Below are 27,502 nucleotides of genomic sequence, written 5' to 3'. Positions count from 1 at the left end.
GACCTGAACTAAGACGAATAGTTCAGAGATAGGAAAATCGCAGGAGTAATCAAAGCGAGTTACATAAACTTTAATCAACGAAAAATACCTTGCGTGAGATCAAAAATTTCATTCGGTGCCAGAACATTTCGCAAGGATGGTTTCGACAAACTGCTACGTTTTGGAAGCTCTAGACATACCAAAATAACAGGCGTTTAACAACATAAAATGTTTTCTGCACAGAACGGGACTGAAGGAGGAAAATCCTGCAGCAGAGATCACCATTTACAAGTTCGTACAAAATCTATATACAACATATGTTCACGGACCGTGAACTGCGTCAACATGTTTTGGACATTGTTCTGCCGCACACGCCGTTGGAGCAGCCTCTATACGTATGCTTTCACGATTGTGTGTGCTACATTCTCCGACTTCTGCGAGATAATTAATACGTACGTAAATTGTATACATGGAAAGGAAAACCAGAACAAAAACGAGTCAAAATCAAGATTAGAACTCTAATCTCCGTACCTCGGACGATCGAATGGACATCTTTTGGAGCCACTTTCTTGGATTCGGCCATATCCATTAACCCTTCAAAAAACAATCCACATACACATTTCAAATCATTCCTCGATTACAGGTCACCAACATCGGAAATTCTATGTTCATTAACTGAGGCTCAAACGCGCGTCGATCAGAATTGGAGGCTTTTGGGTTCATCTGATCTTTGGAACGAAGCAATAGAGAGACAGAGAGATAGAGAAACAGAGAAACAGATCGGGTCTGCCTTGCAGTAACGGAAACAGAGAAAGAGATCGGGTCTGCCTTGCAGCAATGGAACCAGTTACGATGCTCTGGTGGAAACTCTTTTTTGTTGACAAACAACCTGAAATAGTTTTCTAGAGACGAACGATGAAGAACGATTGAAAGGAAGAATAGAAAGACTTTGGACGAAGGACAAAGAAGATTTGGATTTCCGTCCACAAAAAACGAATTATCAGGCCTCCCGTGTTTGCTGTCGAGATATGCATACCTGGAAGAACCAAACCCAGCATTCATCGCAGGAGGTAAGACACCATGCACGCACAGCCAAACGATGCGTTGTACGGGAAACAGGCCCATCAGAGAAAGCGGACCCTCTTCATCACAGGAGCAAAGACACCATGCACATACAGGCATCAGGAAGCCCCGGCACAGAACCCGGGCTCTGTTCCTGGAAGAGAACATAAAGAAGAAGCTCCCTCCACTCCTCCAGCCCAGGCAAATAGCCATGCAATGCACTAAGCGAGGCTGCGCCACGTGGAGGGTCCTCCGTTGCCTTCGGGAAGCCAATCTGCCAACGCCAAGTGTCAATCACCAAACGACGACTGCGCGAGGTGGAAGCTCCTCCACTGGAAGTGGGGAACCAAACGAAGAGAAGCCAGCTGTCCAACATCATACGACGTGCGTTTCTGGAATTCCACGTGGCAGCGAACCCGCAAAAGAATGAGCTTCTTGGCAAGGCCATGGGCTTCACTTAGGCCACCAGTTTGGCAGGCCAAATGTCATGTGCACGGATTGGTATCTGACGTGTACTGGGTACACAAGACTAGCTCAGGTAGCCTGGGGAGGCTTAGAGCTAGGCAGGCTTGATTCTCGGGTTGAGTGGCAAGGGTACGAACCAGTTTAAGGTCTTCGCTATTTTTGGCGCTTGGGGCCCGAGTCTATAAAAGGGGCCCAGGGGTTCAGTTCTCAGGGAGCCGATGGGAGCAAGTTTCGTTCCCAGGTGCTAGGTCTGATCCTGGATTGAGTCGCGGACGCGCGCCTGCATCTTAGCGTAGCCCAAGGCCTAGTGGCAGATCCCAGGCTTCACAGCGCCACCTGGTGGTTTGGGACACCAGGCTGGTTTGGATATGGTTGGGAGTTCGTGCCAATAGCCCAGCTCGTGGCTCGGAGGGGACATCTCCTGATTCGGGATCACATCCCGTAGATGTCATGGTTGGGTGGTGAGCAGCCTGCTCAGTTTCTCACGTTGTGTGTGTGTGTTTGCAGATCAGAGGTTTCAGGAGTGCTGGGACGTGTCAGTTGGTATCAGAGCCAGATCCTGAGGTAGGAATTTCTTATGCGAATACTTTGGACGATTTCTTCTTCCAGGTATGCCCTAAAATTCGAAATTTGCTGCTGCAAATTCTGGTTGGTTCATGGGTTATCAGGGGTGGTCAGGATGTAGGGAAAAAGGTAAGAGAAAGAGAGAGAGTGATTCGAATTTGCTTAAGGGTTTAGGTGAGAGAGGGATGAGCGTAGCTGGGAGAGAGCGGACGTGCAGATAGGAGAGGCGATAGAGGAGCTGAGTGGCAGGCGTGCAGATCGTGGCTGGTCAGGGCTGCGTGGGGGCAGAGAACGCAGAGGCGTGAGGCTGTGTGGTGCGCCATGGCTGGAAGGAGTTTCGGCCAGGGCAGGGTGATGCGCAAGGGGCTGGAACAGGGTGCGGCCACTCTGTGGGAGGTGATGCTTTTTTCGAAAAAGCACCACCCTCCAAAGTTGGGAGGGTGAGCTTTTCTGGGAAGCAGGGCTTCCTAGATTAGCTGCCCTATTCCCTATATAGCTTGGCAAGGTTCCAAGCTCAGCCACAGCCTTGCGTGAGAAGCCCTCCTTGCCCAACGACTTGATTGCGCCATCAGGATTCGGGACAGCCTGCGACAGGCTGCCGTACAACCTGCGACAGCTACTGTACACCCACATCAGCAACCGTACGGATCGCGTCAGCATCCGTACGGTCCACGTCAATTGTACGGCCAGCAGGAGGATTCCGTACAGTACGGATTGCTGCAGATCTCCGTACACTGCAGCCTGCAGCGAATTCAGCAAGAGGAAGACTCCGGGATTAATTGCACCCGCTGTTCGCCAGTTTCCAGCATCTTCTTTCGTCAGCATCTCTTGGGACGGTTTTTCTCTGCTCCACTCTCCTTCCAGCTTCGATTCCCTCAGTTATTTCTCTCAGTTTATATTCGTTCAAATCAGATTTCAGATATGTCTGATTCTGCAAATCCCGAGTTCACCATGGGAGATCAGAATTTGGATTACACTCCTGTGGGAGAGGAAGACCAGGGTCTTTATGACGATCTGATTACGAAGAAGGCCTTCAGTGAATTCACCACTGCTCTGGATGGAAAATTCGAGCGGGTTAATGCAAATCAAACGGGGTTGACACAGCAACTCCAAGGGATTCAGGCGACTCTCACCCTTCTGGCTAGCACTGTGCAGGCACTCACGCATGTGGATGCCATGGCTTCAGTGCTAGGTCCGAACATAACTCCAGACCCTTTTCCGGGAGATCAAAAGTCTCGAACTAAGGAGGTTGTTGACACTTGGTTACACGAGTGGCAGGTACACTTCCAGTTCCACCCGTACCCAGATGAAAAGAAAATACAGCTTGCAGCCGGTTTCATGTCAGGAAAGGCTTTGCTATGGTGGAAGGAACTCCAACCTAAGCCGGTTACATGGTTAGATTTCGAAGGGGTCTTCAGGAAGGAGTTCATGAAGAAGGAGGACGATTATGATATCGTTGGCAAGCTTAAAGCCCTCGATATGTCAAAGCGGAACTTGTCATTTGAAGTTTATCTTCAAAGGTTTCGAGATCTGCAGACCAGGGCCACAAAGATGGATCCAGTGACCTTGTTAGGTTTCTTTGTGGATGGTTTGCCAGATTCGTACAAGTTGCAAATCAAGAACAACAAATGTACAACGTTGCAAGAGGCCATGAATTACGCGCGTATTTATGATGATACCATGGCCGGTGCAAAGGCAACTACAGTTTCCGACATGAGTGGAAAGAACAAACGCAAGTTCTTTCAACCTACGACTGGTACCGGGGAGACGAAGTCTACGGACGCCGCCTCCAAGAAACACTTGACTCAGGCAAAGAATGGTCGAGCCCGTTTCCTTCGCACCTTGAAGCTTAAAAAAGAAGGACGTTGCTTCTACTGCGAGGAGCGGGGCCACACCAAGAATGAATGTCCAAAGCGCAAGAATCAAAAATTAGCGCTCAGACCGAAGCTCCAGGCTGATCCAGGTACCAAAGCCAAGGGAGCGAACCAAGTTTCGATGACAGGTATTTCAGTAAATGTCATTACCTGCCCACTTTCTTGTAATTGCACTTTCAGTACTTCGTTGTTTGGTTCCCATGATCTTTTCCGAGTTTATGGAGAAGTTAGTGACCAACAGGTTCACATTCTCTTTGACCCAGGCAGCTCTCACAACTTTGTTAATTACAAATTTGTGCAGAAGATGGGGCTGTCCACGATACCTAGCGATCACACCTATGAGGTGCAGCTTCCAGCTGGGAAGCAGTTTTGGGATCGCAAGGTTGAAGCGCTTCCTATCCGGATTCAAGCTTACACATGGGCTCTTACGTGTTATGTTATGCACCTGCAGCATGTAGACTTGTTAATCGGAATAGAGTGGTTTAAAACCCACAATATTCAGATTGGATGGACGGAGCATACACTTTCTTTTGTAGATAAGGACACCCAATTTTGTATTCAGTGTGATAAAATTCCCTCTTCTCAGGGACCTATTGTATCTGCAATGCAGCTTCAGAATATATTAAACACTTCTCATTACGATGTGTGTTTTGATTCCGCTTTCTTCATTTGTTGTCTCTGTAATTAACAAGAATGATTTAAGTGTGTTTGAACATCGTGAATTGAGAATGTTATTAGATAATTTTAAGGATGTATTCCCTGCTCAACTGCCGAAAGGTTTATCTCCAGAACGGGCAGTAGATCATCGCATAGACTTAAGTCCCAGGGGCTCAACCTATTAGTGTACCACCTTATAGGATGAGCCAGCAAGAGGAGAATGAGCTAGCTTCACAGCTACAGGATTACCTGAATATGGGCTATATTCGCCCAAGTAAATCATCTTGGGATGCACCTGTCCTCTTAAGGAAGAAGAAAGATTCCACTTGGAGAATGTGTAAAGATTATAAACGATTAAATAAAGTGACAATTAAGAATCGATATCCTCTACCTCGTTCCGATGATTTGATAGACCGTTTGGCCGGAGCGAAGTATTTCACTAAGATTGATTTGCGTACGAGTTATCACCAAATCCGTATCTATGCTAAACACATAGATAGAACCGCATTCCGAACTAAGTATGGTCACTACGAGTTTCGGTATTACCTTTTGGTTTGACCAATGCTCCTGCTACTTTTTAGCAGATGATGAACAATTTGTTCAGGGATTTTCTGGGCAAATTTGTTGTAGTGTTCTTAGATGACATCTTGGTATATAGTCGAACGCTTGAGGATCACATAGGACACCTCCGGATTGTCTTAGTTATTCTAAGACAGCATAAGCTCTATGCCAAGATGAGTAAATGTGACTTCTTTATGAAGGAGATCATTTACTTAGGACACAAGATTTCTTCTGAAGGTATTAGCATTGATCTGGATCGTATCCAGAAGGTTTTAGAATGGCCTATCCCTCAGACTGTGAAACAACTTCATTCTTTCCTAGGATTTATGGTATTTCTACGGAAGTCTGTGCGTGATTATTCACATATCACAGCACCCCTGACAAACATATTGAAAGGTCGTGGACGCAGGTCTACCCAGCCGATCTCTTGGAATGATGCAATGAACAAGGCTTTTAAAACCTTGAAGTTTTCTATCAAGGAAGCACCCGTTCTTGCATTACCCGATCCTACCCGGCCTTATGTTTTAGAGGCCGATGCGAGTGATTATGCGATTGGGGCAGCTCTATTCCAAGAGGGCAGACCTGTAGCTTTCGAGAGTAAGAAGCTAGACGACACCTAATATCGTTGGCCCACACTAGAAAAGGAACTTTATGCTGTAGTGTATGCCCTTAAGGTTTGGAGACACTACTTGTATGGTTCGAAGTTTCTTGTATTGGCTGATCATCAGTCAATTAAGTATGTGTGTGATGGATCTGAATTGAGGGGAAGGAAAGCTAGATGGGCAGAATTAATGCAAGATTTTGATTTTGAAATACGTTATCGTAAGGGTTCGTTGAATAGTGTGGCGGATGCCTTAAGTCGAGTTAAGTTTGTAAATGCTATGTCATTTACGGAAATATCCTCAAACCTATTTCAATCCTTGAGAGGGCTATACACAACTGATAGTCATTTCAGTTCTTATTGGCAAAGAGTCCAGGATGGGAGCTCCATGGTTGACCAGGACTCAGGGATTGTGCCACCTACGGTACAGGCGGCGGGAGGTCAGTGGATGATTAGGAACGGCTTGCTGTTCCGGAATGAAAAGATTTGTGTGCCAGATGTTATGGACCTTAGATCCAAGATTCTTTGGGAGTGTCATGATGCTCCTAGTGCTGGGCATCCGGGTGTACATAGGACTCTGTCTCTTGTGAAGCATACCTTTTATTGGCCTAAGATGCGTGCATTTATTGAGAACTAAGTAGTAGGTTGCCGAGTTTTTCAGGTTACTAAGGCAGAACGCCTTAGAAGCGCGGGTTTATTACAGCCATTACAAATTCCAGGTAATAAATGAGAAAGTATTTCCATGGATTTTATTACTGGTTTGCCTCGAACGCGCAAAAGTCATGACTCCATTTGGGTCATAGTAGACCGTTTGACAAAAATGGCTAGCTTCTTACCTACTAGAACAACTATTTCAGCTGTTCAGCTGGCTCACGAGTTTGTGGACCACTTGTTTAAGCTGTATGGTTTGCCATCTGACATAGTCAGTGACAGGGACTCAAAGTTTACAAGTAACTTTTGAACACTTGTTTTTGAGAAGTTAGAAACTACTCTAAGTATGAGTTCCTCAGATCATGCACAATCCGATGGCAGTACAGAGAAGGTCAACCACTTGGTTGAAGACATGCTTCGGGCATATGTATCTAAGAGACAGTCTTCATGGGAAGATTATCTACCTATGATAGAATTTGCTTATAACAGTGCAAAGCATTCGAGTACTGGTTACAGTCCTTTTATGCTTATGTACGGGTTTCAACCTAAGTCACCAGTTATGGTTGGATTAAAGGGGATTCAAAATGATGCTGCTAAGAACTTCTTGCAAGACATGCAAGAAATGTTGCAGTTTGCCAAGGAGTCTATTAGAAGTGCCCAAGATCGGGACAGATTTTATGCTAATAGACATCGTTCACCTAGAGAGTTCTCTGAAGGAACGATGGTATATTTGCGAATTCCCAAGGAATCCAAGAGCCTAAGTACTGGGTTGGTTCCGAAATTATCCCCCACATACTGTGGTCCTTTCAAGGTCATTAAAAGAATTGGACTAGTTGCATATCGACTAGAATTGCCTCCTGATGTTAAAGTACATCCAGTCTTTCATGTCAGTAGACTGAAAGAAGTATTGGGTGCAGATGATCAACTTGTTTCTCCTCAAGAGATAATGGAAGTTACAGATTTGACTTTTATTCCACACAAACCTGAGTGTATTCTTGAATTTCGTGACAGACAGATTCGCAATCGATCTATCACGGAATACAAGATCAAGTGGAAGGATCGTGTTGAGGAGGATGCAACATGGGAGACATTACAAAACCTCCAAAGAACATTTCCGGGTTTTTTAGCGAACTCAGGAGTGAGTTCTTAGAGGAGGGGGAGTATGTCATGTGCACGGATTGGTATTTGACGTGTACTGGGTACACAAGACTAGCTCAGGTAGCCTAGGGAGGCTTAGAGCTAGGCAAGCTTGATTCTCGGGTTGAGTGACAAGGGTACGAACCAGTTTAAGGTCTTCGCTATTTTTGGCACTTGGGGCCCGAGTCTATAAAAGGGGCCCAGGGGTTCAGTTCTCAGGGAGCCGATGGGAGCAAGTTTCGTTCCCAGGTGCTAGGTCTGATCCTGGATTGAGTCGCGGACACGCGCCTGCATCTTAGCGTAGCCCAAGGCCCAGTGGCAGATCCCAGGCTTCACAGCGCCACCTGGTGGTATGGGACACCAGGCTGGTTTGGATCTGGTTGGGAGTTCGTGCCAGTAGCCCAGCTCGTGGCTCGGAGGGGACATCTCCTGATTCGGGATCACATCCCGTAGATGTCATGGTTGGGTGGTGTGCAGCCTGCTCAGTTTCTCACGTTGTGTGTATTTGTTTGCAGATCAGAGGTTTCAGGAGTGCTGGGACGTGTCACCAAAAATTACTGTGAATCGGCATTCGCTCTCTTCCATTGTCCACAATGCGGGAGCTTCCGAGTTCAGCCTCTCGCCTTCTGCTCCAATTGCTCCGCTCATCTGCACTCCAGGAAGGCTAGAGCTCATCTTCGGATCCACCAGTCCATATGCAGCACACTTGAGAAGCAGGAGGAGGGATGCGAGAACTTGGCATACTGTTCCAGAAGCCGCGGCAGAATACAGACAATTTGACGCAAGGCCCTCCCAGCACATGAGAAACGTGACAACAAGCCGGGAAAGTCGAGTCTATCATCAAAACATCACAAGAAGTTGTATAGCGCAACCATTGTGCTCAAGCCCTGTCAGTCAGCAGAAAATCTACCCTCATCTTCAAGTGAAGAAGGAACACCAGTAGCAGCAATGAAAGAGGATGAGATATGGAATCAAGACATGCCATAGAGGCTTAGTAACACTTGAGGCGTTTGTGGTGGATGCGGATGGCCTTATCAAAGGCAAATAAAAGTTTTGAGACCGTCTCAAGAAGCCATCTACTGCTCGGACACTATCCAAGGATTACAAAAAATCATCCGACAAAGAGAAAGCTTGTCCAGGGAACAAGCTTGTCCAGAAGTTAACAGACCAAGGATCAGGCTTAACGCTCTTCTTGGGAGAATTGTGGCTGGATCTCATACTAAAGAAGGTCAAAAAGTGTCAGAGGAGGCTGATCACATGTCTTAGCTTTCGATGGGGCTAAGCGAATAGTTTGAAAATGTTAAGAATGCAAACCCAAGACAAAATGATAAATTAGTACCCCAGGCAAAGAAATCAGCTCATGCGGATGAAGCTCTTCAAACGATCAATCTGAAATAGCAAATAGATCTACGAAAATTCAAAGCGAAGGTATCAATGCAAGATGGTACGATGAGAAATATGTTGATGATCTCGAACATCTTCATGTTTGTCGCCTATATTGGCCTAGCTGGCCCGCACTAAATTACTGATAGACTTGCATTAGTGGAATATCGGTCTCTTACTATGCTTCACGAGACCGTCACATAAAGGAGGTAAAGCATGATGCTCCAGAGTCAACGTAAAGGCCTGCGGCTGCAATGAGACAAAACTATGAGTTTACATAAACGCTTAGAATCTCATAATAGAAATGTGCGAACAAGAAGACAGGAGTGCCACGGGCACATTCAAGCAGAAGGCGCTACGTCAATATGTTTTTCTTGCTGTGCAGGTTTCTAGTCCATTATCTGTAAAAGAAAAGAACAACCAATGCAACAAGAGTGCATGTATGCACAAAAGCACTGGCTTCGGCTTGTGAGGCTCTGGACATCAATAATCCATTTCAAAGAAATACTTAAAAATTCCTTGAGCTCTGTAGTTGCAACGACACATTAGGCTAGTCAATATCTTGCACGTACCAGCCCCATAGGTTTCTTTGACTTTTAATACACATGAAAAATACATTCAAAATAGAAGGCCAAAATCCACTATTTGTAAGTTTACAAGATAGATTTTCTAGTTTTGAGGCAACAGATTCTTCTAGGCAATAGCTTTTTTGGCAGTATATAGTTTTGCAAAATGGCTTTTTTGGCAAAATAGTTTTTTTGACATAACAGCTTGTTTGATAGAACAACCTTTTTTTTTGGGTAGAACAGCTTTCATTTTTTTTCTATCCATCAGATAACAATCTCTTCACCGGCAGGCATAAAGCCCGTTAGGCAGGCATAAAACCCGTTTGCAGGCATAAAGCCCGTTTGGCAGGCATAAGGCCCGTTTGGCAGGCAAAAAGCCCCTTCAATAGGCCAAAATCTTTTTTGACAAAATAGCTTTTTTGGCAGTATATATTTTTGCAAAATAGCTTTTTTGGCATAACAACATTTTTGGCAATTGGTAGAATAGCATTTTTGGCAATTGGTAGAACTGAGCAAGTAAGGAGTTGTATTAAGCTTCAACATTTAGAATCCCCACTTGCAGAACAACATTACACATGAATAAATTCAAAGAAAACTGTTTACAGAATTCGATGTTAGAGAAAGATGTGTCGGAAGGACGATGTTGACCAAAACAAGGAAAGATCTAGTGCTTTAGCAGAATGTTAAACCAAAATTAAGGAATCTAAAGTCACTTCTCAAATATTAACAAAGTTAATGTCAAATCGCCCCATCATGGAGACTGTCATTTGAGCCCAAGCCTTTCTACCAAAGACAACATGCAAACAAGTATTCACTAGCCTCGATTACAAATCGAGCCAAGGCAGGCACACGCAAGCATGCATAGACTATAATCGATTGCAAGATACGACAACACACAAACACACATCGATGACACTCAATTTCAAGATACAACTCTTATACGATCATTAAACCAACACGAAACACTAAAGAAACAATAATTTACCGGCCTTGTCGTGTATGCCCAGTTAAGACCAAGTGATAACTACCATGAGCTCTTCCAAAAGCACCGTATCTACCTACAAAGCATGGATTTCAATTCCTTGAATGGTTTTTGCCAAACAACAGGATAAAGAAAAGCGTTACAGGACGATCAACCAGCCAAGAACTACTTAAAGAGATGACAGAGATATGGAAATAAAGATGGAAAGAAAGCCAAAAATCGAGGTTAATCTAGGTCACCTGGCAGAGCAATGAAGGCATCCTCCTATCGACACATCTCTACATTGCATTGGTGCATGTCAACCATAGCTCGAACCTCTCCCACTGCTTGCCTCGTAATATGCCACATCAAAATTTCAAATTAAAGATATGACTAAGATCACTAATGACACTCATTGTCACTCTTCATTGGCACCAAGAAAAAAGATGCCAAATACTCAATCAGTGGAGCTATCTATGTCGACATGAGAAGACAACAAGATTAGGAGACCGTGGCTTCAACGGCTCCAACACAAAAATCTTGGCAAATACAATCTCATCTGACAATTTCTTCCCTGCGGATTCGAGAAAGAAATATCACTTAATGGCCATCTCTCCCTCCCATAGTATGAGCAACAAAGCAGACCAGTATGTATCCTAGTTAGTGTAGTCAAGTCTGTGGCTTAAGACAATCCGATGCCAACACTATGCTATGATCTCAGAGTCTCCCATATATTAGTGCAACAACAGATGGACAGTCCACGAAATGGTTGCCCATACCAAACTCTTTGCAAGTGATTGGTTCAAGAAGGCGAGTGACAAAACTAACACTTTATGAAGAGTTTCCTATGGGTGTGATCAACTATTCATGGAACAAAATGAAAGTATTACACCTAGTGACTATTCAAACGGCTCTAGTGGTTTTCTCCATGCATTACTGGGTTGGACGTTGAGCTTGTAGTCTCAAACTTCATAGCTAAAGAAAGTCGCAACTCGCCTCAAAATCAGTATCCTGAGATCTACTTAAGGTAAGAAGGCGTTGCCTTATGAACCGCATAAGGGTTGAGCAACTCCACAAAATATGAGATTAGGTTGCTCATCAACGGGGGATATGCGGAATTCCATAAGGTAGGAACTACAAAATCATGCAAAATTGTTGACTTGGCCAAACAGTTCGTGAGACGGGTGACCAAAAAACTTTGAGCTGACATGAAAGTATTGTATGATCCATTGTTGTGCATGCTTGGAGAATATACAAGAAATCGGGGGAGTCGGAAGAGCGGCCTGATGAGTAAAAAGGCTTTAAATCTTGCTCGAAGCTACTAGCACTAGAATCTACAGGTGGCCAACGCGATGCTAGATCCGCTGCCGGAGCCTACTCTGGGTCTACAACCAGGATGTCATCAATCCAGTTGTAATTGTCCGCACTCTCGTCTCCTCCAGGTTGGAGCTTCATTCTGGAAAAGAATGAAAGAATGGGAGGAAAAGGCATTGCCTAAAATCTCAGAGAAGCCATTGACGATGGTCTGGTGAGCGATGCACTCAGTCTCCATGCACTTGTGGTCTTCCATCTGCTCGTCCATGAGGATGTCGCTAATGAATTGGAGGGCAAGGTCGATCATGATGGCGTCGTAGAAAAAGATACACAACCCACACACATTCAAGAAGCACGATGTATCGAATGAGAAAGAGAACATGACAATCAGAGATACCATGATTAATCTCAAAGTGTACTTCGTATATGGCACATTCTTGCAGGAAAGCTTCCAGTTTCTGTACATCCGTTGCAGCAATTTGGTTTGCCAAAACCCATATATGAGACCAGGAAATGCGAAAGTGAATCCAATATCCCCTACTCTCATCACCGGAGAATCCTTGCCCACGGGCCATTGCATATCACATAGTGACAACCATGGCAAGAGGAGAAGGCAACGTTCTCATGCTAGTTTCCCCGCGAAAGCCACTGGATTCGCCCCCCATGAGGAAGACAAGGACGATTCCAATAGTTCAAAAGCAGCAAGATGACAAGAAGGTGGGTGTGCAGCAGACAACCTTGGGATACAATTTCTTTTGAAAAAGTGGAACACGAATCGAAGCATCTCAAGGCTTTTTTGAAGTGATAGTTTTTTTGGGCCGGGCTTGCACAAATAGCATGTACCCATGACATGTGGCATGACACATGCCTAAAAATAGAGCTTATGAAATTTTAAAAATTCCCAGAATAATCACAAAACTTGGTCTTAACTCAATCCTTAAGCACTATCTCTAGGAGAGCCAGTGCTAATAATAAAAAATAAACGCTTTGAGGACTTGCAAAATCCATTAGGCTTTGCCAAGGTTCTATAGTTATTTGCATGCTCTCACACTGACTGCAAAGCCACTGCCTTTTTTAAACAAAACTATAATTGAAAGGTAAATCGTTATTTTTCCTTGAAGGTTTTATGAATGCAAAGCTTTGATGTCAACTTTTTGGGGTTTTTTTGGGCTTTATTTTTATAAACAGATCTAGTAGAGGACAATCTCTTCATCTGCAGGCATAAAGCCCTTTCAACAGGAAAACTGATTTTTTTTACAGGCGAACTTGCTTTATTGGCAAATGGCTTTCTGGATAGCAATTTTTTTTTCCAAGCAATGGCTTCAGCAGTTAACAAGCGAATCGGCTTTAGATCCTTGCTCACAAACGAACACGCAAGACCTAGATGAGCGACCGGAAGGTTTGAAGTGACTTGAAGACTTGTAGCTAGAGAAAGCCAAGGGAATCGTTGTAGGGAGAGCTCAAGCATGGAGGGAGAGTGGAGCCCCTAAATTGATTTATAGCCATGTTGGAGGGGGTAAAAAGCAACACAAGCTAAAAGCTGAAAAGCCAACACCCACATGCAAGCTAAAAGCTAAAAAGCCAACAGCCATCTAAAAGTAGAGGTTAAGAATTTTAGAAATTCCTAATAAAAATTCATTAAAAACTACGAATAATCACAAAACTCTCACTCAAAACAATCCTAAAGCACTGTCTCTAGGAGAGCCAGTGCTAATAAAGGCCATTTTTTGCAAAAGGAGCAAGCGACCATCAAAGGTAACCTTTTTGTCTCTGAGCTAAGAAAAGCAAAAAATAGATTAGAGATTATAGATTACACTTTATAGATTACAAAACCGCTGACAAGAGAGGGGCATGCTCTCTCATATTATAAATAACCGGAGACAAAATGTGCCACCTCTCCCCATACGTCATGTATGAAGTTTCTTTTTTCTTTTTTAATAATTTTCTTACTTTTCTCAATTTCTTATTTTTAAACTTTCTTATTTTGGGTTTTTTTGAAAGGGTAGGAGCTTTCTATTCATGAATTGAATATGTATAGTTTCATTTTTACAACACTTCCCTATAAAGTTATGATTTTACCTAACCAATCCTCTTTTTTTAATGCATGTTCTTGACAGTGAGCTAGCACAAGGGAATCAAAAGAAACAACCATCTGAATGCAAAATAGGCAAATGACAATACCAACCTCCTGTCATTCATATGAACTTATATGAATATGGGACTCATATGGAATTGCTCGTATGAGTCCCATATTCATATATTTGTTGGGGTTTAGTTTTTGAAAAGCGTAATCTTCATCCATCACAAATAATAAAAGTACTACCCCTGATATTTACAGGGAAGATCAAGACTGATGGTCCTGATGTTGTGTCTTGTCTCCAAAATTCTCCTACTACTTTTTCTACCTCCTTTTTAAAAATGCTAAAATTATATTATGTTCCAAATTAATAAGATTATACATTATCATAACAAAGAAAGGATATAAAAGATTGGGTTTAGGACAACATTATTTGATATCATTAACAACACAAGCTCGATTTAAACATAATACAGGAAAGGCTGGTCATGCCCTACTAGTTGCAATTTTCATAGCCAACTAGGCAAGTGTGCATTATCATGGATAAGGTTGGCGAGGGCGAGGAATACAAGGCAGCTTGACTGCACAACCATGCACTATAGAGTAAATCTCACGAGCCTTCAGCTGCCCAAGCTTATTTAAGCTTTATGTTTCTATCCCATCTCTCCATCTCACAGCTTTCGCATTCATTCTTAGAGAACACTATGATGTCATCAAAGAATGTTCCACTGTGAAGATTCTGTCCATCATCCGATTGAAGGTGGCAAGTGTAATTGTCAATCCTTATGGCATCTCGAGAAATTCATACACGCCAAATGTGGTCGTGAAAGCTGTCTTATGCACATCCTCTGATATAATGGTAGCCACTCTTCAAATCTATCCGGCTGAACATTGCAGACCCCTCTAACCTATCCAAGATATCATCAATCCTGGGTGTTGGAAATATGTTCTTAATGGTTATCTTATTTAGAGCCCTATAATCTATCCACATTCTCCACGAGCCATCCTTCTTTTGCACGGTCACCCATGGTTGCGCTGCGCTCCCTCACTGTCTCCTCACAACTCTTCCCATTCACCCTTGTTCTTTTGAACTTTTTACTTTTGTCCTGAAGATCTCGCAAAGTTCTCATTTCCTTCTGTCGTCTCTGTAGATCTCGCAAAGTTCTCATTGCCTTCTGTCGTCTCATTGCCTTATGTTGTCTCTGTAGAACGATCCTCGATAGGCATATGTCGAGCAAGGGTACATAATCATCCTCCTCCAACCCAATCATCCATTATGTCTCTCATCTATTTGCATTTTCACTACTTACATCATCTAATTTTGATAGTTTTAATCGGCAATATATTGTTATTAAGTACATGTACTGGTCTACGTTTCTGTGTGTCTCTTCAGGCTGACTCTTCATCTTCACGTCTCAACGACCACCAAGATCCGGGAGCCAACGGAGACCCTATCAGTGTACCTCCCATTGGAAGTTCATCTCCTGTGAACACCCAGGAGCCAATGGAGACCATAGCAATGTGCCCCCCATCGGAAGCCCATCTAGGGTGAACGACTACCAAGATCCGGAGGCCAACGGAGACCATAGTCCATCTAGGGTGAACGACTACCAAGATTCGAAGGCCGACGGAGACCACAGCAGTGTGCCCCCCATCAAAAGCTTGTTTCATGTGAACCCCCATCAAGATCTGAGTACCAAACGAAGATCCTAGTAGGGTGTCCCACATCGCTAGCTACCCAAAGGCAAGAGGCAATAGAGATTCTCTCAGTGTGTCTACAATCCAAAAAAGTCAGTCTCATGTAGTTGACTGCTAGGAACCTATGGCCAACAGAGATCCTCACAGTGTGCCCAATTGGGAGTCCCTGAATGTCCCCTATTAGGGCTTTGCCAAGCCTTGAAGCCATGTTGGTGCACTCAATGATGGCTTCAAGAATTAAACCTCATATGAATCATTGTCATATGTCCAATCTCCATGAATTAGCATATGAGCCACCTTGATAGTTTCTTTTTCTTTCAATTGTGTACATGAACGACAAGAGTTCCATCAAGCTATTAACAACCATACTAAATATCATTACACCAATACTTTAATTCTTACAAGACTTGTAAAGCGTAGCTTCTTAAATCATTACGTATTGTCTATCATAGCACCATGTCACTCCAAATTGAACAAAATGAGAAGATCTAGAAAATTGGGGAAGCTTGAAAGTTTCTTTTCAATGTCCGCTCCTCCTAAAGTGAGAGGTACTCATTTCTTGGATTCGGTTGGGAGAGATACCTCAATTTGTCGGTTCTAATTGTTCGTGGGATGATGGTGTCTTAACTATCAGTGCTATCTCAAGTTCTATGCCAGCCGCCATGCATGTCCTCACCACTGGCAGTGCAAAGGAGACATTTTTGTTCATTGACACAGTTAGTTCACAACTCCTCATTAGCGCCTTCACTCACCTTCTTGCTTTGTGTTCTCCTTCAGCCCTTCACTCTCTGTAGGTCCAACTCCTATGGTGATGTCATTGGTGCAACTTGTCACACTCTCTCCTCTTGTGTCCCTGAACAATGAGCAAATTGACACTTGGTTGTGCTAGCTAAGGATCTGTAGCTTCGCCAATATCGATTAGGCAAAAGTCTCTTTCACCCACAGGCAATCCAACTATGCAAAGAGCTAGCAAAGGGAGATCAGGTGACCACCCTGAGTGGTCCAAAGACTTTGACGGTCGAGCTCATCTATGATCACCTCTATCTTCCCATGGACGAAGAAAGCCATAACACTCTAACGTATGGTGTAGCAACCATGGAGGAGTTTGGGGTAATAAAGGAGAATATCAGTTCAACAACCACGACAGTGTGGCAATCAAGGAGGGATTCCGATGGGTGCTGGAGTCCCTCTTCTTCCAAGCAAAGACATACACAATGTCCCTACAAAAGAGGGGAATGATAGCTTGGATCCACACGAAGGTCGGCCAAGTGTGTAATCTCTTGTTTCCACTGATAGACAAGCCAGAGGTCCCCTTGCACATATTTTGCCAAATCAAAAATGTTTGGAGTCAATGTGAGGCATTTTTATAGTGTGTAAACCACTATATTCAGGTTGTTCACGTTTATCGTATATATCAACCTCTAATCCTATGGTAGATTGAGAAATTCTAAGATCTAAGAAAACACAAGAATCCCCTCTTGAAGTGTAGTTCAATTCACAAGAGTCACGAGGATAGATTCCTTCTCCAAAAGCACAAGCGTCTTTGTACCTAAAGTCTTGAAAGTCAAGAACATCTGGTACAAATAAATCATCTATAAAACACCTAACTTGGCTAAGCTTATGTAAAATGATAGGGCAGGTATTGATAGAAATAAGGCGTTGCATAAACTCAAATTTGTAAGTGAAAAGATAAAAGTTTGCTAATAAGACGACACAATTAGTGCCCATGGGGATTCCTATAATTTGTTGAAACAAAGAATCGCCTATTGTGATGTAAAGATTATGTAAAATAAAATCTATCCAAGAGCATCTTTAAGTTTTTTCGTTGTTTTCCTTGGATTATACCTCTTTTGTAAAAATAAAGTGATCAAAGTACTACATTGAGTGATAAAAGACTCCTTAGTTGTACAAAGGCGAGGGGATGGTTGCCACATGGCACAATTCCATTGATCTATCTCACACAATAAATTCACTCTAGGGCAGCTAATCCGATGCAAGTAGTGCATGCATTCATGCTGTGTCAATGTGCCATCTAGGATGGGGCTGTAGCCCTAGCTTCTGTGAGAAGCTTCTCCCTATTCACCTCCACTGTCCACACCTCCTAAGTTAGGGTTTGCTATATCTGGAGTTCATTGTATGTCTGCAGACACAATGTATGTACTACCATTTGTGTGCATACTACATTGTATATCGTGGTAAAAACTCCCACCAGTGTGAACAATATATTCTGTTTTGCTCTAAACGTCTTCACATAAGGAACTAATGTTTTGAATAACCCTGGGAGCGTAGTACAAGCCCTTGGAGCAGCTTATCCAATAGACCACAATGATATATGGCTATAAACAAATCCACAAGCATGAGGTCCTACAACATCATCAGCAAGCTCACATCTCTTCAGTGCATAAAATACGCTAGAGGACAAAACCCCAGCAAGTGGCCATCTAAGAAACGTCTATAAAGTTCTTCATTACCTACACTTGGACATCCAAAGATACGTCCATAGTTTCACACCAAAAGAATACGACACAGCCTACAAGCTTGCACATAACTTTGAGCTCATGAGTAAGGGTCAAGGACCTAAAGCTACCTTCAGCAAGAAATGCCAAGGCTCCACATTTCTCGGAGATGGTGGCTCTACGAGCGAGAAGAAAGCTAGGAACGGCAACGGGCAGCAAAACAATAAAATTTTTGGATATTCAAAGGTAGCAACTACAACTACAGAGGTTTCCTTGACTCCAAGAAGACATACACTAGGGATGACAAAGAAGATCATTGCTATTTTTTTCACCCACAAGTTGGAAAACAGAGGTCAAGACTGCTTGCTGCAGCCAACACTCCCTGCAGCGGAAGATTGTAAAGCGTATGCCAAGAAAACACACAGTCAAATCCCACTTCTTTCCTTAATGTGTACAGCATAGAGAGATACATACAGACTTAGATCTGTGAACAGTGCAACACTAGAGTAGAACAGTTGATCATATATTTGTAAATTGCTAAAAACAATATGGACAAAACCTGAAACAATAGAATGTGTTCAGTGTGCTACTCTCTAGCAGACAGGGTGCTGCCTAGATAGGGATCCCTGACCACCCACAAATGTCATCTACCTACTTCTAGCACCTTCGATCTCTGTCAGCCTGCATGCTCTCCTAGAGCTTCAGTGGGCTGCGTAGTGATGCCCTGCAAACAGACAACCTTGCTGCTCCAGTGGACAGCCAATGGTAAGGCACTGTTTGCTCCTTGATCCTTGACCTCCTCCTGCTTCCGTCTGCAGCCAGTGGTGAGGCACAAGTCTCTCTTGATCCTGTCCCCTTTGCTGCCCTGATGGAAAGCCGCTCTGTTATAGGTGTCTCTGGAGCTCCTTGCTACTGTGTGAATAGCCCAAACCTTGAATGAATGAACTGCGTTCTCTATGTAGGGCCCCAAAGTCAACGACTCGGTCTGCAGACTGGCCCAAGGCAGACACAAGTCTGCCCTAGGTGCTGCACCTGCTGCCACGTGGCAGCCGTACTGTTCTGCCACCTGTTCCTCCCTGTCCGGACCTGTCTTTCTTGCCCCAACCTGCACCTGCAGCATCCCATCTGCTGCTGTCTCCCATGCAAATCTGCAGGCCTGTCTGCAACCTGGCCCTGACAGCCCATTTTGGGTCTTCTCTGCTCCAGGCCGCCGCTGCATCTGTCGCAGTCTTCAGACAGCAGCCTTTGCTGTCCATGCTGCCCATGTAGCAACCCCGCATGCCATACCAGATCTGCCCCCATGGCAGTCCCTTTCTCCACCCGTTGGCATGTCCCCTAGGGTCTTAGTCTACCTCCCCCATGCCTCATCATTTGGGGCTCATAGGTGGTGACGTGACCCATAAAATCCCAACAACAAGAAACTGACCGTCAAGAAGCTCCGTCAGGAGATGGCCATGGCAGTTGGTCCAATTACATCTTCAGCTCTGCCAAAAAGATCTTCCGTTGTCACTGAAGAGATTGAGGATCAACACAAGGGAGACCTCATTCGTTTCCCAGCATGCTCCAGTTCTATGCCCAGATAGAGGCCAAAAGTCTTGGAATTTTAGGGTCACCTCCCCATTTGTGAGTCCCCCTATGAGGACATGGGGGAGGATGACACACCATACAGGATGGCAAAGCAATAGGAGGATTAAGGCTGCCACATGGCAGCAGATAGATTTCCTTGTTGTATTAGGTTTAGAACAGCCCATGACACCACCCAAGTCAGCAGTAGGGCTGACAGCGAGCCGACCGTTTGGGCAAGAAATCTGGTTCAGCAGCAACAGCAGAAAGAACAGGAGGAGCAGCAGCAGGACAGCACATAATGGCCATTCCAGGCCTGGTCGGGTGCTGCAGCAGGTACAGGTGGTCTGGTAGGAACTCCAGAGCAACGACTAGAGGCTAGGAGGTATCTGGCTTGTAGGAGGTATCTGGCTTGCTCCGATGACAAGCAACACCGAAGCAAGCTTCAAGGGTATGTGTTCTCCATATGCTTCATTGGAGATTTCAGTAGATTGCTTTGGGATGAGTGTTTGTACACGAAGTCACTTAGTTGGATGCAGAATGGCCTTACAGATAGAGGCGATTTCTTGTGAGTCGTTAACGGAGACTTTCAACGCTGGCTGCAAGATCGCTCTTGAAATAGGCAACAAAGACTTCAACAAGTTCTAGTTGCTGATCAAAGGAGGTGATGACAAGGGTTCTCCAAGCGAGACCGGCTGCATAATGGTAGAAGGACCAGATGATGATCCTGTCAAAGCCTTTATGGTGAGCATGGGATCTGGAAGATCAAGGAAAGATGATCGTACACGTGGACGACCAGTGGGTCACCGTATTACTCCAGACATGGCTGGAGTGATTTCTACTAGTAGGCACCAGCCACAAGTATCCCACTGAGCAGAGAATCAAGGATCAATTTATGGATGGTGTCAATTCATAAACGAGTTGAAATAGACCAGAATGACATGGTGCGTTGCAGGATTTGGAGTGTTCCCAGCTTATGAGGGGGACAGCTGAGTGAACCTGTTCACGGTAAATGGATTGAAAGACAAAGCTGACATGTTCGTGATCAAGATTAGCAGTAACCAAAGATGGTTGGTGCTGCATGGACAGAACCGCCTGTTTGCAGCAAGGACCTGAAGGTTGCGAACTACTTCCAAACGGCTTCTCCAAGGGAGCTGACGGAGCAGCGAGCAAGCGGGCTCACTGTGGATCAGTGAGAGGGGGGTGTTGAAAGTCACCTCCCCATTTGTGAGCCCCCATATGAGGACGAATACCCTATAGGATGGGAAAGAAAGACGAGGATAAGGGCTGCCATGTGGGCAGCAGATAAATTTCCTTGTTGTATTAGGTTCAGGGCAGCCCATGAGGCCACCCAAGTCAGCATCTAGGCTGACAGCAAAACCAGGAGGAGCAGCAAGTACAGATGCAGTACAGCAGCAGGACAGCAGATATTGGTCAGCAGTATTGCAGGCCTGGTCGGGTGTACAGGTAGTCTGGTGCAGGGCCTGCAGAAAGCAGCAGCATGGATCGAAGACCAGAGGCCAGGCGCTTGGTACAGCAGCCTAGGGACAGGCCGCCTGAGCAGACAGAGGGCACGAACTAATAATAATTTTTAGAAAAAACAAGCTGAGAGTTTAAGGATTATAACCGAAAAAATAGAAAAGCGATGGCGTTTTGAAAGATGGGCATATGAGTACAGCCCCAGTTGGAAACAAAACCTACAATGAGGGCTTTTAAAAACAGCACTTGTTCCAAGCCCACTCCCATCTTATGCAACTAACACGACAGAAAACTCTGAATGTGCATTGCCACAGATAAACCTGCATACCTTTAAAGGTTCGTCAAGCTTACATAGGTTCAATGCTACTTCACACGTTGCAGTGTTTCTGAACTTCGAGAAGATGACTCCTGCACGGTACCGATCTGCTCATGAGATGCATTTTTTCAGGGGTTTGAAAAATTCAACCAAATCAATAAGCAGAAGGATGTCCATCATATCACGATTTCCTTTGATGTAGTAGCTTCAGTGGAAATATTGCTTCTGCATACACACACGCACGCGCATATATATATATATATATATATATATATGCACCCACACACACACACACACACACATGTATGTATGTATGACTAGATAGATAGGTAGACAGAGAGATAGATATATCATCCAGGAACATGCTCTACCTCGTCCTCTAAAAACACAACACATAGTGCAGTCTCAATCTGATGACAGTCACAAGTTTGAAAACCATAAACTCCATCACACATAGCAGGAACTAGCTACTATGACATCCATGCCAACATCACCAGCACCCAACTCTGGTGTAGACCATAGCATCAACCTATGCTCTCACACATACACGCCCACACATGCTTGAGCATATTCAAAACATACGAACCCTTTACGAAAGAATCGAGGACGCGCATAAAAGTGAAGCTTGGGGCAGATCCTGTAATAAGTATCATTTGATAGTTTTCCCTTGGAGCATATTTGTCTCTGCCCACACTCACTGCACTGGCCAGCAGGCAAGCTGTATTGCTCGCAAGGAGCAGTTGACTTCAACCAGCAATTGCTGATGTCAGCTGTTCAAGGTGCAAAGTTTGAACAATTCACACAAATAGTGTAAACCAACATCCGTTGAAGCATCATGAAACTTTCAGCAAGTAATCCTCTGTATGAAAAGCTATTTTTGTTGTCCTCTGGCCACTTTTTCTTTTGAGAACGTTACACTATTCGAACTCTGTATTTTGACCAGTTCCTGAACCATGTGCTTTATCTGAAGAGCCTCTGTTTTTTTCTTCTCGTCTGTTTCATTATTTCTTTTGACATAATTCTCTAGAAAGGCTGAAAAATTCAACAAAGCCGAGGAGTTCAAGTGTTGTACCAGAGAGCCATCATGCTGAATGCCCTCAGAAACATTGTGGTCAGATTTCAAATTCTGGGACATCAACGTCTTCACACAACCCGAGAACCTCACTGCGTCTGTGGACACCCAGCTTGCAAATACTGCAGCAACCAATCTCCCAAATGCTTGAGGCAAACAAAACATTGCTAAAACCAGATGTGTTGAAGGGCACTGCATTTTAAGAAGTAGGAGAAGACCTGATATTGCCTCAGCATGCATTAAGGGTTCAAGAAAATCTGCACAGTGCTTCACCAAGTCCACAGCAAACGGAGATGCAACATTGTGCAACTCTGCAGTCAGTAAACGCCACAGATACTGCTGCTCAAAGCAATCCCAATGAAGCGATATCTTTATCAATTTGAGGACACGTGTGGGCTGCAGTTCAAGGATCGAAATCTCACTCAGACTTAACCTTAATTCAAATTTTGAAAGCTCTATTGGATTCAAAACTGACACCAATAATTGTATTATGTCTTCTTTCCCTTTAGACAGCTCTGGAAGATGCCCAAACACCAAAGGAAGTAATATTAAAAGCCTATGCACATTCCATGCTAGGCATGTCTCCAGATCTTGGAGTAAAGCTGACCCCAAGCCATCCTCTGCTGCATCTTTTTCTTCCTCCTTTGTTATGCCATTCGCAAGCTGACTTTTGCCTGATGCCAAAGTTGGCACACCATGCTGAGAGGAGGGCAATGGTTTTTTCTTGACCCATATAAGGTACTCCTCATATGCTCTAAAAGCATCTGTCACTGTGAGATGGCAGCATGCCTGTGGATTACTGGTTGCTTCTGAGATTTGGCTTGGGCTGGCCTTCCAGTTTCCTCCATGTAACCCATCGTACTGTGTGCTCCTATGCCAGATCAATGCAGGAGTTCCACCAACCTCAACCCTTTTCGGCGAAAGTGGTTGTCCATTACTGCTACTGTGGCCCTCCTGAGATCTCAAGGGGACGTGCATGGACTCGTTATCTTGCTTCACCAAGGTTCCCATGTCCGCACCGAGATCTGAGCCCACAGCTTCGGTGCTGCAACCTCTCAGACCACAAGTCTCAGATTGGCATGGATCGTCCGCAAGCCTACACGCATAACACAGGAAGCGGGCACCAACTGCAAGGCCTCCACCGTACCAGCACATGAGCATTTGCAAGAGTTGCGGATGCCGAGAATGTATGTACATACGGACAATTGCCGATGTCAACGACCTTATTTCATCAGCTTCAACAGTCCTTGAGGGATCTCCACGAAGCGGTGCAAACAATTCATAGCCACTCTCCTTTAGCACACCAGATATCTGTCGCGCAAAGAGTCCACTGTCACCCTTGCAATCATCCACTGTCTTATCAAAGCCAGCTTGTGCCGAATCCTTGTCCTCCATCTTTAAGTTGTCGACCCCTGATAAAAACAATGTTAATAGTTTCTCCAGTACAGCGACAGCCTCTTCTTGGGATCTGGTGAGCGCTTCCACAAGATCTCCAATTGTCACTGCATCAATGCGCCTTTTCTTGCGTGACGCATGATCTACTGAGCCATCACTCGACTTCATATCCCGCTGGTTCATTGAGTCCACAACTTGGTTGCGATTTCCAGCAAAGGTTGCATTTGCACCACCACTAAGTTCCGTTTTGATGGCTCCCCCAATCTGAATCGGAAATGGACTCTTCACTCCAAGCTGGGAACTAGGACTGACCATCGAATAGTCTTGTTGGAAAAAATCGTGCTTCCCTGGCTTAAATACATCAGAAATATCTGATTTGCAGTAACTTGGAAAGTGCATTACAAGCTTCTCTCTGAGCCCAGGGGCCACAAAATTACTGGCTGAGATAGGCTCCAACGACCGTACAACACCCTTGCTTACCAATATGTCCACAGATGCCACCACACCACGAAAGATTAGATCCTTCCTAGAAGGGTCATAGTGTTCCATGCACAAGAACAAAAACTCTAACAGAGAATGAGTAATGTCCATATATTTCGGGATAGAGTGCACTATGAGAAGGAGCGCAGGCTCTATATTCATTATGTTGTCAGTCTTGATCATGAAAAAAAGCCAGTCATAGAACAAAGCCAGCTTCGCATTAGCCTCCACATGCTGGCTTTTACAACATTTCAAAAGCCACCCCACCAATGCCCACCTTGGCACTATATCGGATTGAAGGATCTGGTTGGTAGGATGGTGTACACAACAAATAAAGCGAATCAAGTCACAAACTAAGGTCTCACTTCCTGGCGCTGACAAGAAGCGTTGAGCAAACCATGTCTGATACCGCCTCTGACTGCCCAAACGTACATGAGTGAGCATAAATCTAATCTGTGCTTCCATTTCTGGGGTTATGCGAGAAGATAAGAATCGGGTGGGTGTGCGCACCACATATAGTTGTGCAATGTCAGCAAAACCTGCAGCATGAAAAGCTGCAGGGTTCGACAATAAGTCCTTCCAGATGGACTCGAACTCTGGGACGAAAGCCACATCCTGCAAGAGCCGCACTAGGTCCCGCCCTATTACAAGGCAATCCTGAAAGCATTCTCTGAGTATCTTTACACAGAAAGCAACCTCATCCTGCCTTAGCTCGTTCAATGCAGGGTTTTTGGCCATAAAATGGTCGGGCAGAAGGCGAAGATAGGTGAAAACTGTATTTGTCAAAAGTCCCGGATTCCCAATCAACCAGCTCCAGTTGCTGTGCAGTATATCTAGCAGTTGGGTTGAAAGCCATATATTACCTGGGCTAATGTCACCTCCAACAATGCGCCGAAGCAAAGAAAGACACAGATTGTCAACATCAGACGCAGCCAAACTAATCAGTTGTCTGACGAGCCATAGGAGCTGAGTACGGGACTGCTCAAGCAGCTTTGAATAAGATTCATTTACAAGTCGGAGAAGAATGTATACAAAGGAGGCGTAGCCATCGCTAGTAACCACTGCAAGATATGTGACAAGGGACTGAGAGGTTTGAGGTTGTGTCAATATACCATATAGCAAAGCTTGGTTCAAAAGAGCAATCTCAACGGAAGACTGGGAGGGAAGCTGATACGGAGGAATCAGTTGAGACTGCAAACTTGTGAAAGAATGAAGCAGGGTATTCTCAAGCTCATCCCTTGCATCATAAGGACCTCTCTGCATTAACTTGCTCTTCTCTGGCTCATCCAGTGCCTCAGAAGGACCCCTGCTCTTCAATTTTGTAGCCATAGCTTCTGCTGGAAAACTTCCCCTGTGTCCACCCAATGAAAAATCTATTCTTGGCAGACGAGCAGGAACAATAAGACATCTGACGAGAAGGCTTCAAGGGCATTCCTAGGCCCTTTCCTTCTCCCTTCTAATAGGGACCAACCATCCTATCCGTTGCCGATGAAAAGTATCCATTAAAATGGCCCAAAGAATGCTGCCACAGTGGGTGAACTGGAATCGCTTGGTTGATCTGCTGCCTTTCCTTGCATTCAAAATACCATGCTAGAGGAAATAACAGTGAATGTATACATCCGACAGCAATTATCGATACGAGATGACAGCGATCAAGCTCCGAGGCTCACCTGCGGCGTAAATTTTTGAAAAGGAACACAATCGATCGATTAAAAATGTTCTATCAAAGACGGCCAAAAAGAAACACGGGCTGTTCAGAAAGAATCGAATCCAAAGAATCGGATGGGGCTTCGATGATAACAAAATCCTCAATTTTGGAACACAGACCTCCCCTCAAACAATGCCCGAGTCAACCACCTCTTGGCTGCCAGGTGGTAAGTGCTTTGAACATTACCACTTTCCCGGCATACCCAGAGTCTTATGTTGCCATTAGAACTGAGGAAAACCAAACGGAAGGTCATCACGACGCACTCAAGACAAGAATTTTCAGCTCTAATCGCTTTCAACTAGGATTGAATTGTGTGCGAAATTTTCGATCGAATGCACCCTCCTCGAGCTCACTCGCGGGCCGGTGATCACAGAAAAAGCACAAAGGCGGTCGCGGATAGGGGATTGCATCATGAATTGTAATTTCCGAAGAGGGCCGTTCATGATTTTACGCAAAGCAGACATGCCATTCTTGCAAGAGATCAAGAGCGGGAAATGCGAAACCAAAGAGAGAACCAGAGGCAAAACGACCGACAAGGAAAGCAAGTACAAATCAGAGGCCTGAGGTGGCGAAGAAGGATAAGAGGAGCATACCAAACTGGAGCGCGAGCTACGCAAGCTCCCAAATTTGCCGAGGCAGAGGAGAGGGAGGGGAGGGGAGGGGAGGGGAGGGGAGGGGAGGGGGGCGTGGCCTGCATGGAAGCAGGCTTGCCTTGGTTGCTGGCCGAGTGCCAAGCAAGAGCAGGGCAACTCTGAGAGACACAACAAACTGAGTAGGATGAGGTCTTTGGCCTATTTATATATACACCCACACCCACAAGGGGAAAAGACCTTCTACACGCCTCTTGTGCCCCCAACACAACAACAACTCACACTTGTCTACCTTCTCCTTTGGCCCTAGGCCCCCAAGATGCATGCAGGCTTTACACGAGCATGCACGTACTCCTCCTCCCTTCAAAATTTCATCGTTAACACAAGCCTACCATTATGTCTTTAGACAAAACCTCTAAGTAGTCGTTTATATGCATTCACATCACAAAAGACTTTCTAATTCAAGGTCCTCCTCATGGACATGATTCAGTTTTCCTTAATGTGGCATTCTCTACTTGGTTGGTGTGTTTCGGCATAGTATGTGCCATTTTTGGGGTTAGCACTTTGGACTCTGGTTTTTCTAGAGTCTTTGGTTATAACACTTTTGATCTTGCTCTTACATTATTCCCAGCCCAATCGTTGCATCACATGTGGTGCTTTTTATAAGATCTAAGTCAACCTTATTTGTGTAGGTCCATTGCACAAGAGTTTTTATTGCAACTTGTGTCTTCTAATACTCGTAGTCTGGTCGGTGCTACTGGTAGTTCTTAGACATCAAGCAACAACTTCCTTACACTTCCTAGGTCTATACACTATCTTTAAAATACGGTTCCTCTTCCAACTTGTGTCTTCTATAATTCACCTTCTGGCTCTCTATTATTGTCCATCATTAG

General features: G+C 44.6%; 1 protein-coding gene across 2 annotated transcripts; it reads right to left on the bottom strand.

Annotated features, from left to right (window-relative positions):
• Positions 1-510: 510 nt before the first annotated feature.
• Positions 511-26,783, bottom strand: LOC147892332 (uncharacterized). Of its 2 annotated transcripts, XM_087388310.1 has the most exons (8): positions 26,613-26,783; positions 22,437-25,981; positions 21,951-22,134; positions 21,377-21,456; positions 10,722-10,805; positions 10,486-10,558; positions 9,114-9,183; positions 511-573 (listed from the first exon to the last, which is right to left on the bottom strand). In XM_087388310.1, exons 2-3 carry the CDS (start codon positions 25,638-25,640, stop codon positions 22,111-22,113), a joined length of 3,228 nt encoding a protein of 1,075 aa, XP_087244436.1. In that variant the 5' UTR covers positions 25,641-25,981; positions 26,613-26,783; the 3' UTR covers positions 511-573; positions 9,114-9,183; positions 10,486-10,558; positions 10,722-10,805; positions 21,377-21,456; positions 21,951-22,110. The 2 variants fall into 2 exon arrangements, with proteins under 2 accessions (XP_087244436.1, XP_087244435.1); XM_087388309.1 differs by having other exon boundaries at positions 21,951-25,981.
• Positions 26,784-27,502: the final 719 nt, after the last annotated feature.

Source organism: Dipteris shenzhenensis, chromosome 17, assembly GCF_047967505.1.
Source record: "Dipteris shenzhenensis isolate YYH24624 ecotype China chromosome 17, Dip_SZ_1.0, whole genome shotgun sequence".
Classification (NCBI taxonomy): Eukaryota; Viridiplantae; Streptophyta; class Polypodiopsida; order Gleicheniales; family Dipteridaceae; genus Dipteris; species Dipteris shenzhenensis.
The sequence above is the reverse complement of the archived record's forward strand: the minus strand, read 5'-3'. Positions and strand labels throughout refer to the sequence as shown.

Coding starts and splice junctions, on each gene's coding strand:
- LOC147892332 (XM_087388309.1), bottom strand. CDS start 25,640: ATGGCTACAAAATTGAAGAGCAGGGGTCCTTCTGAGGCACTGGATGAG.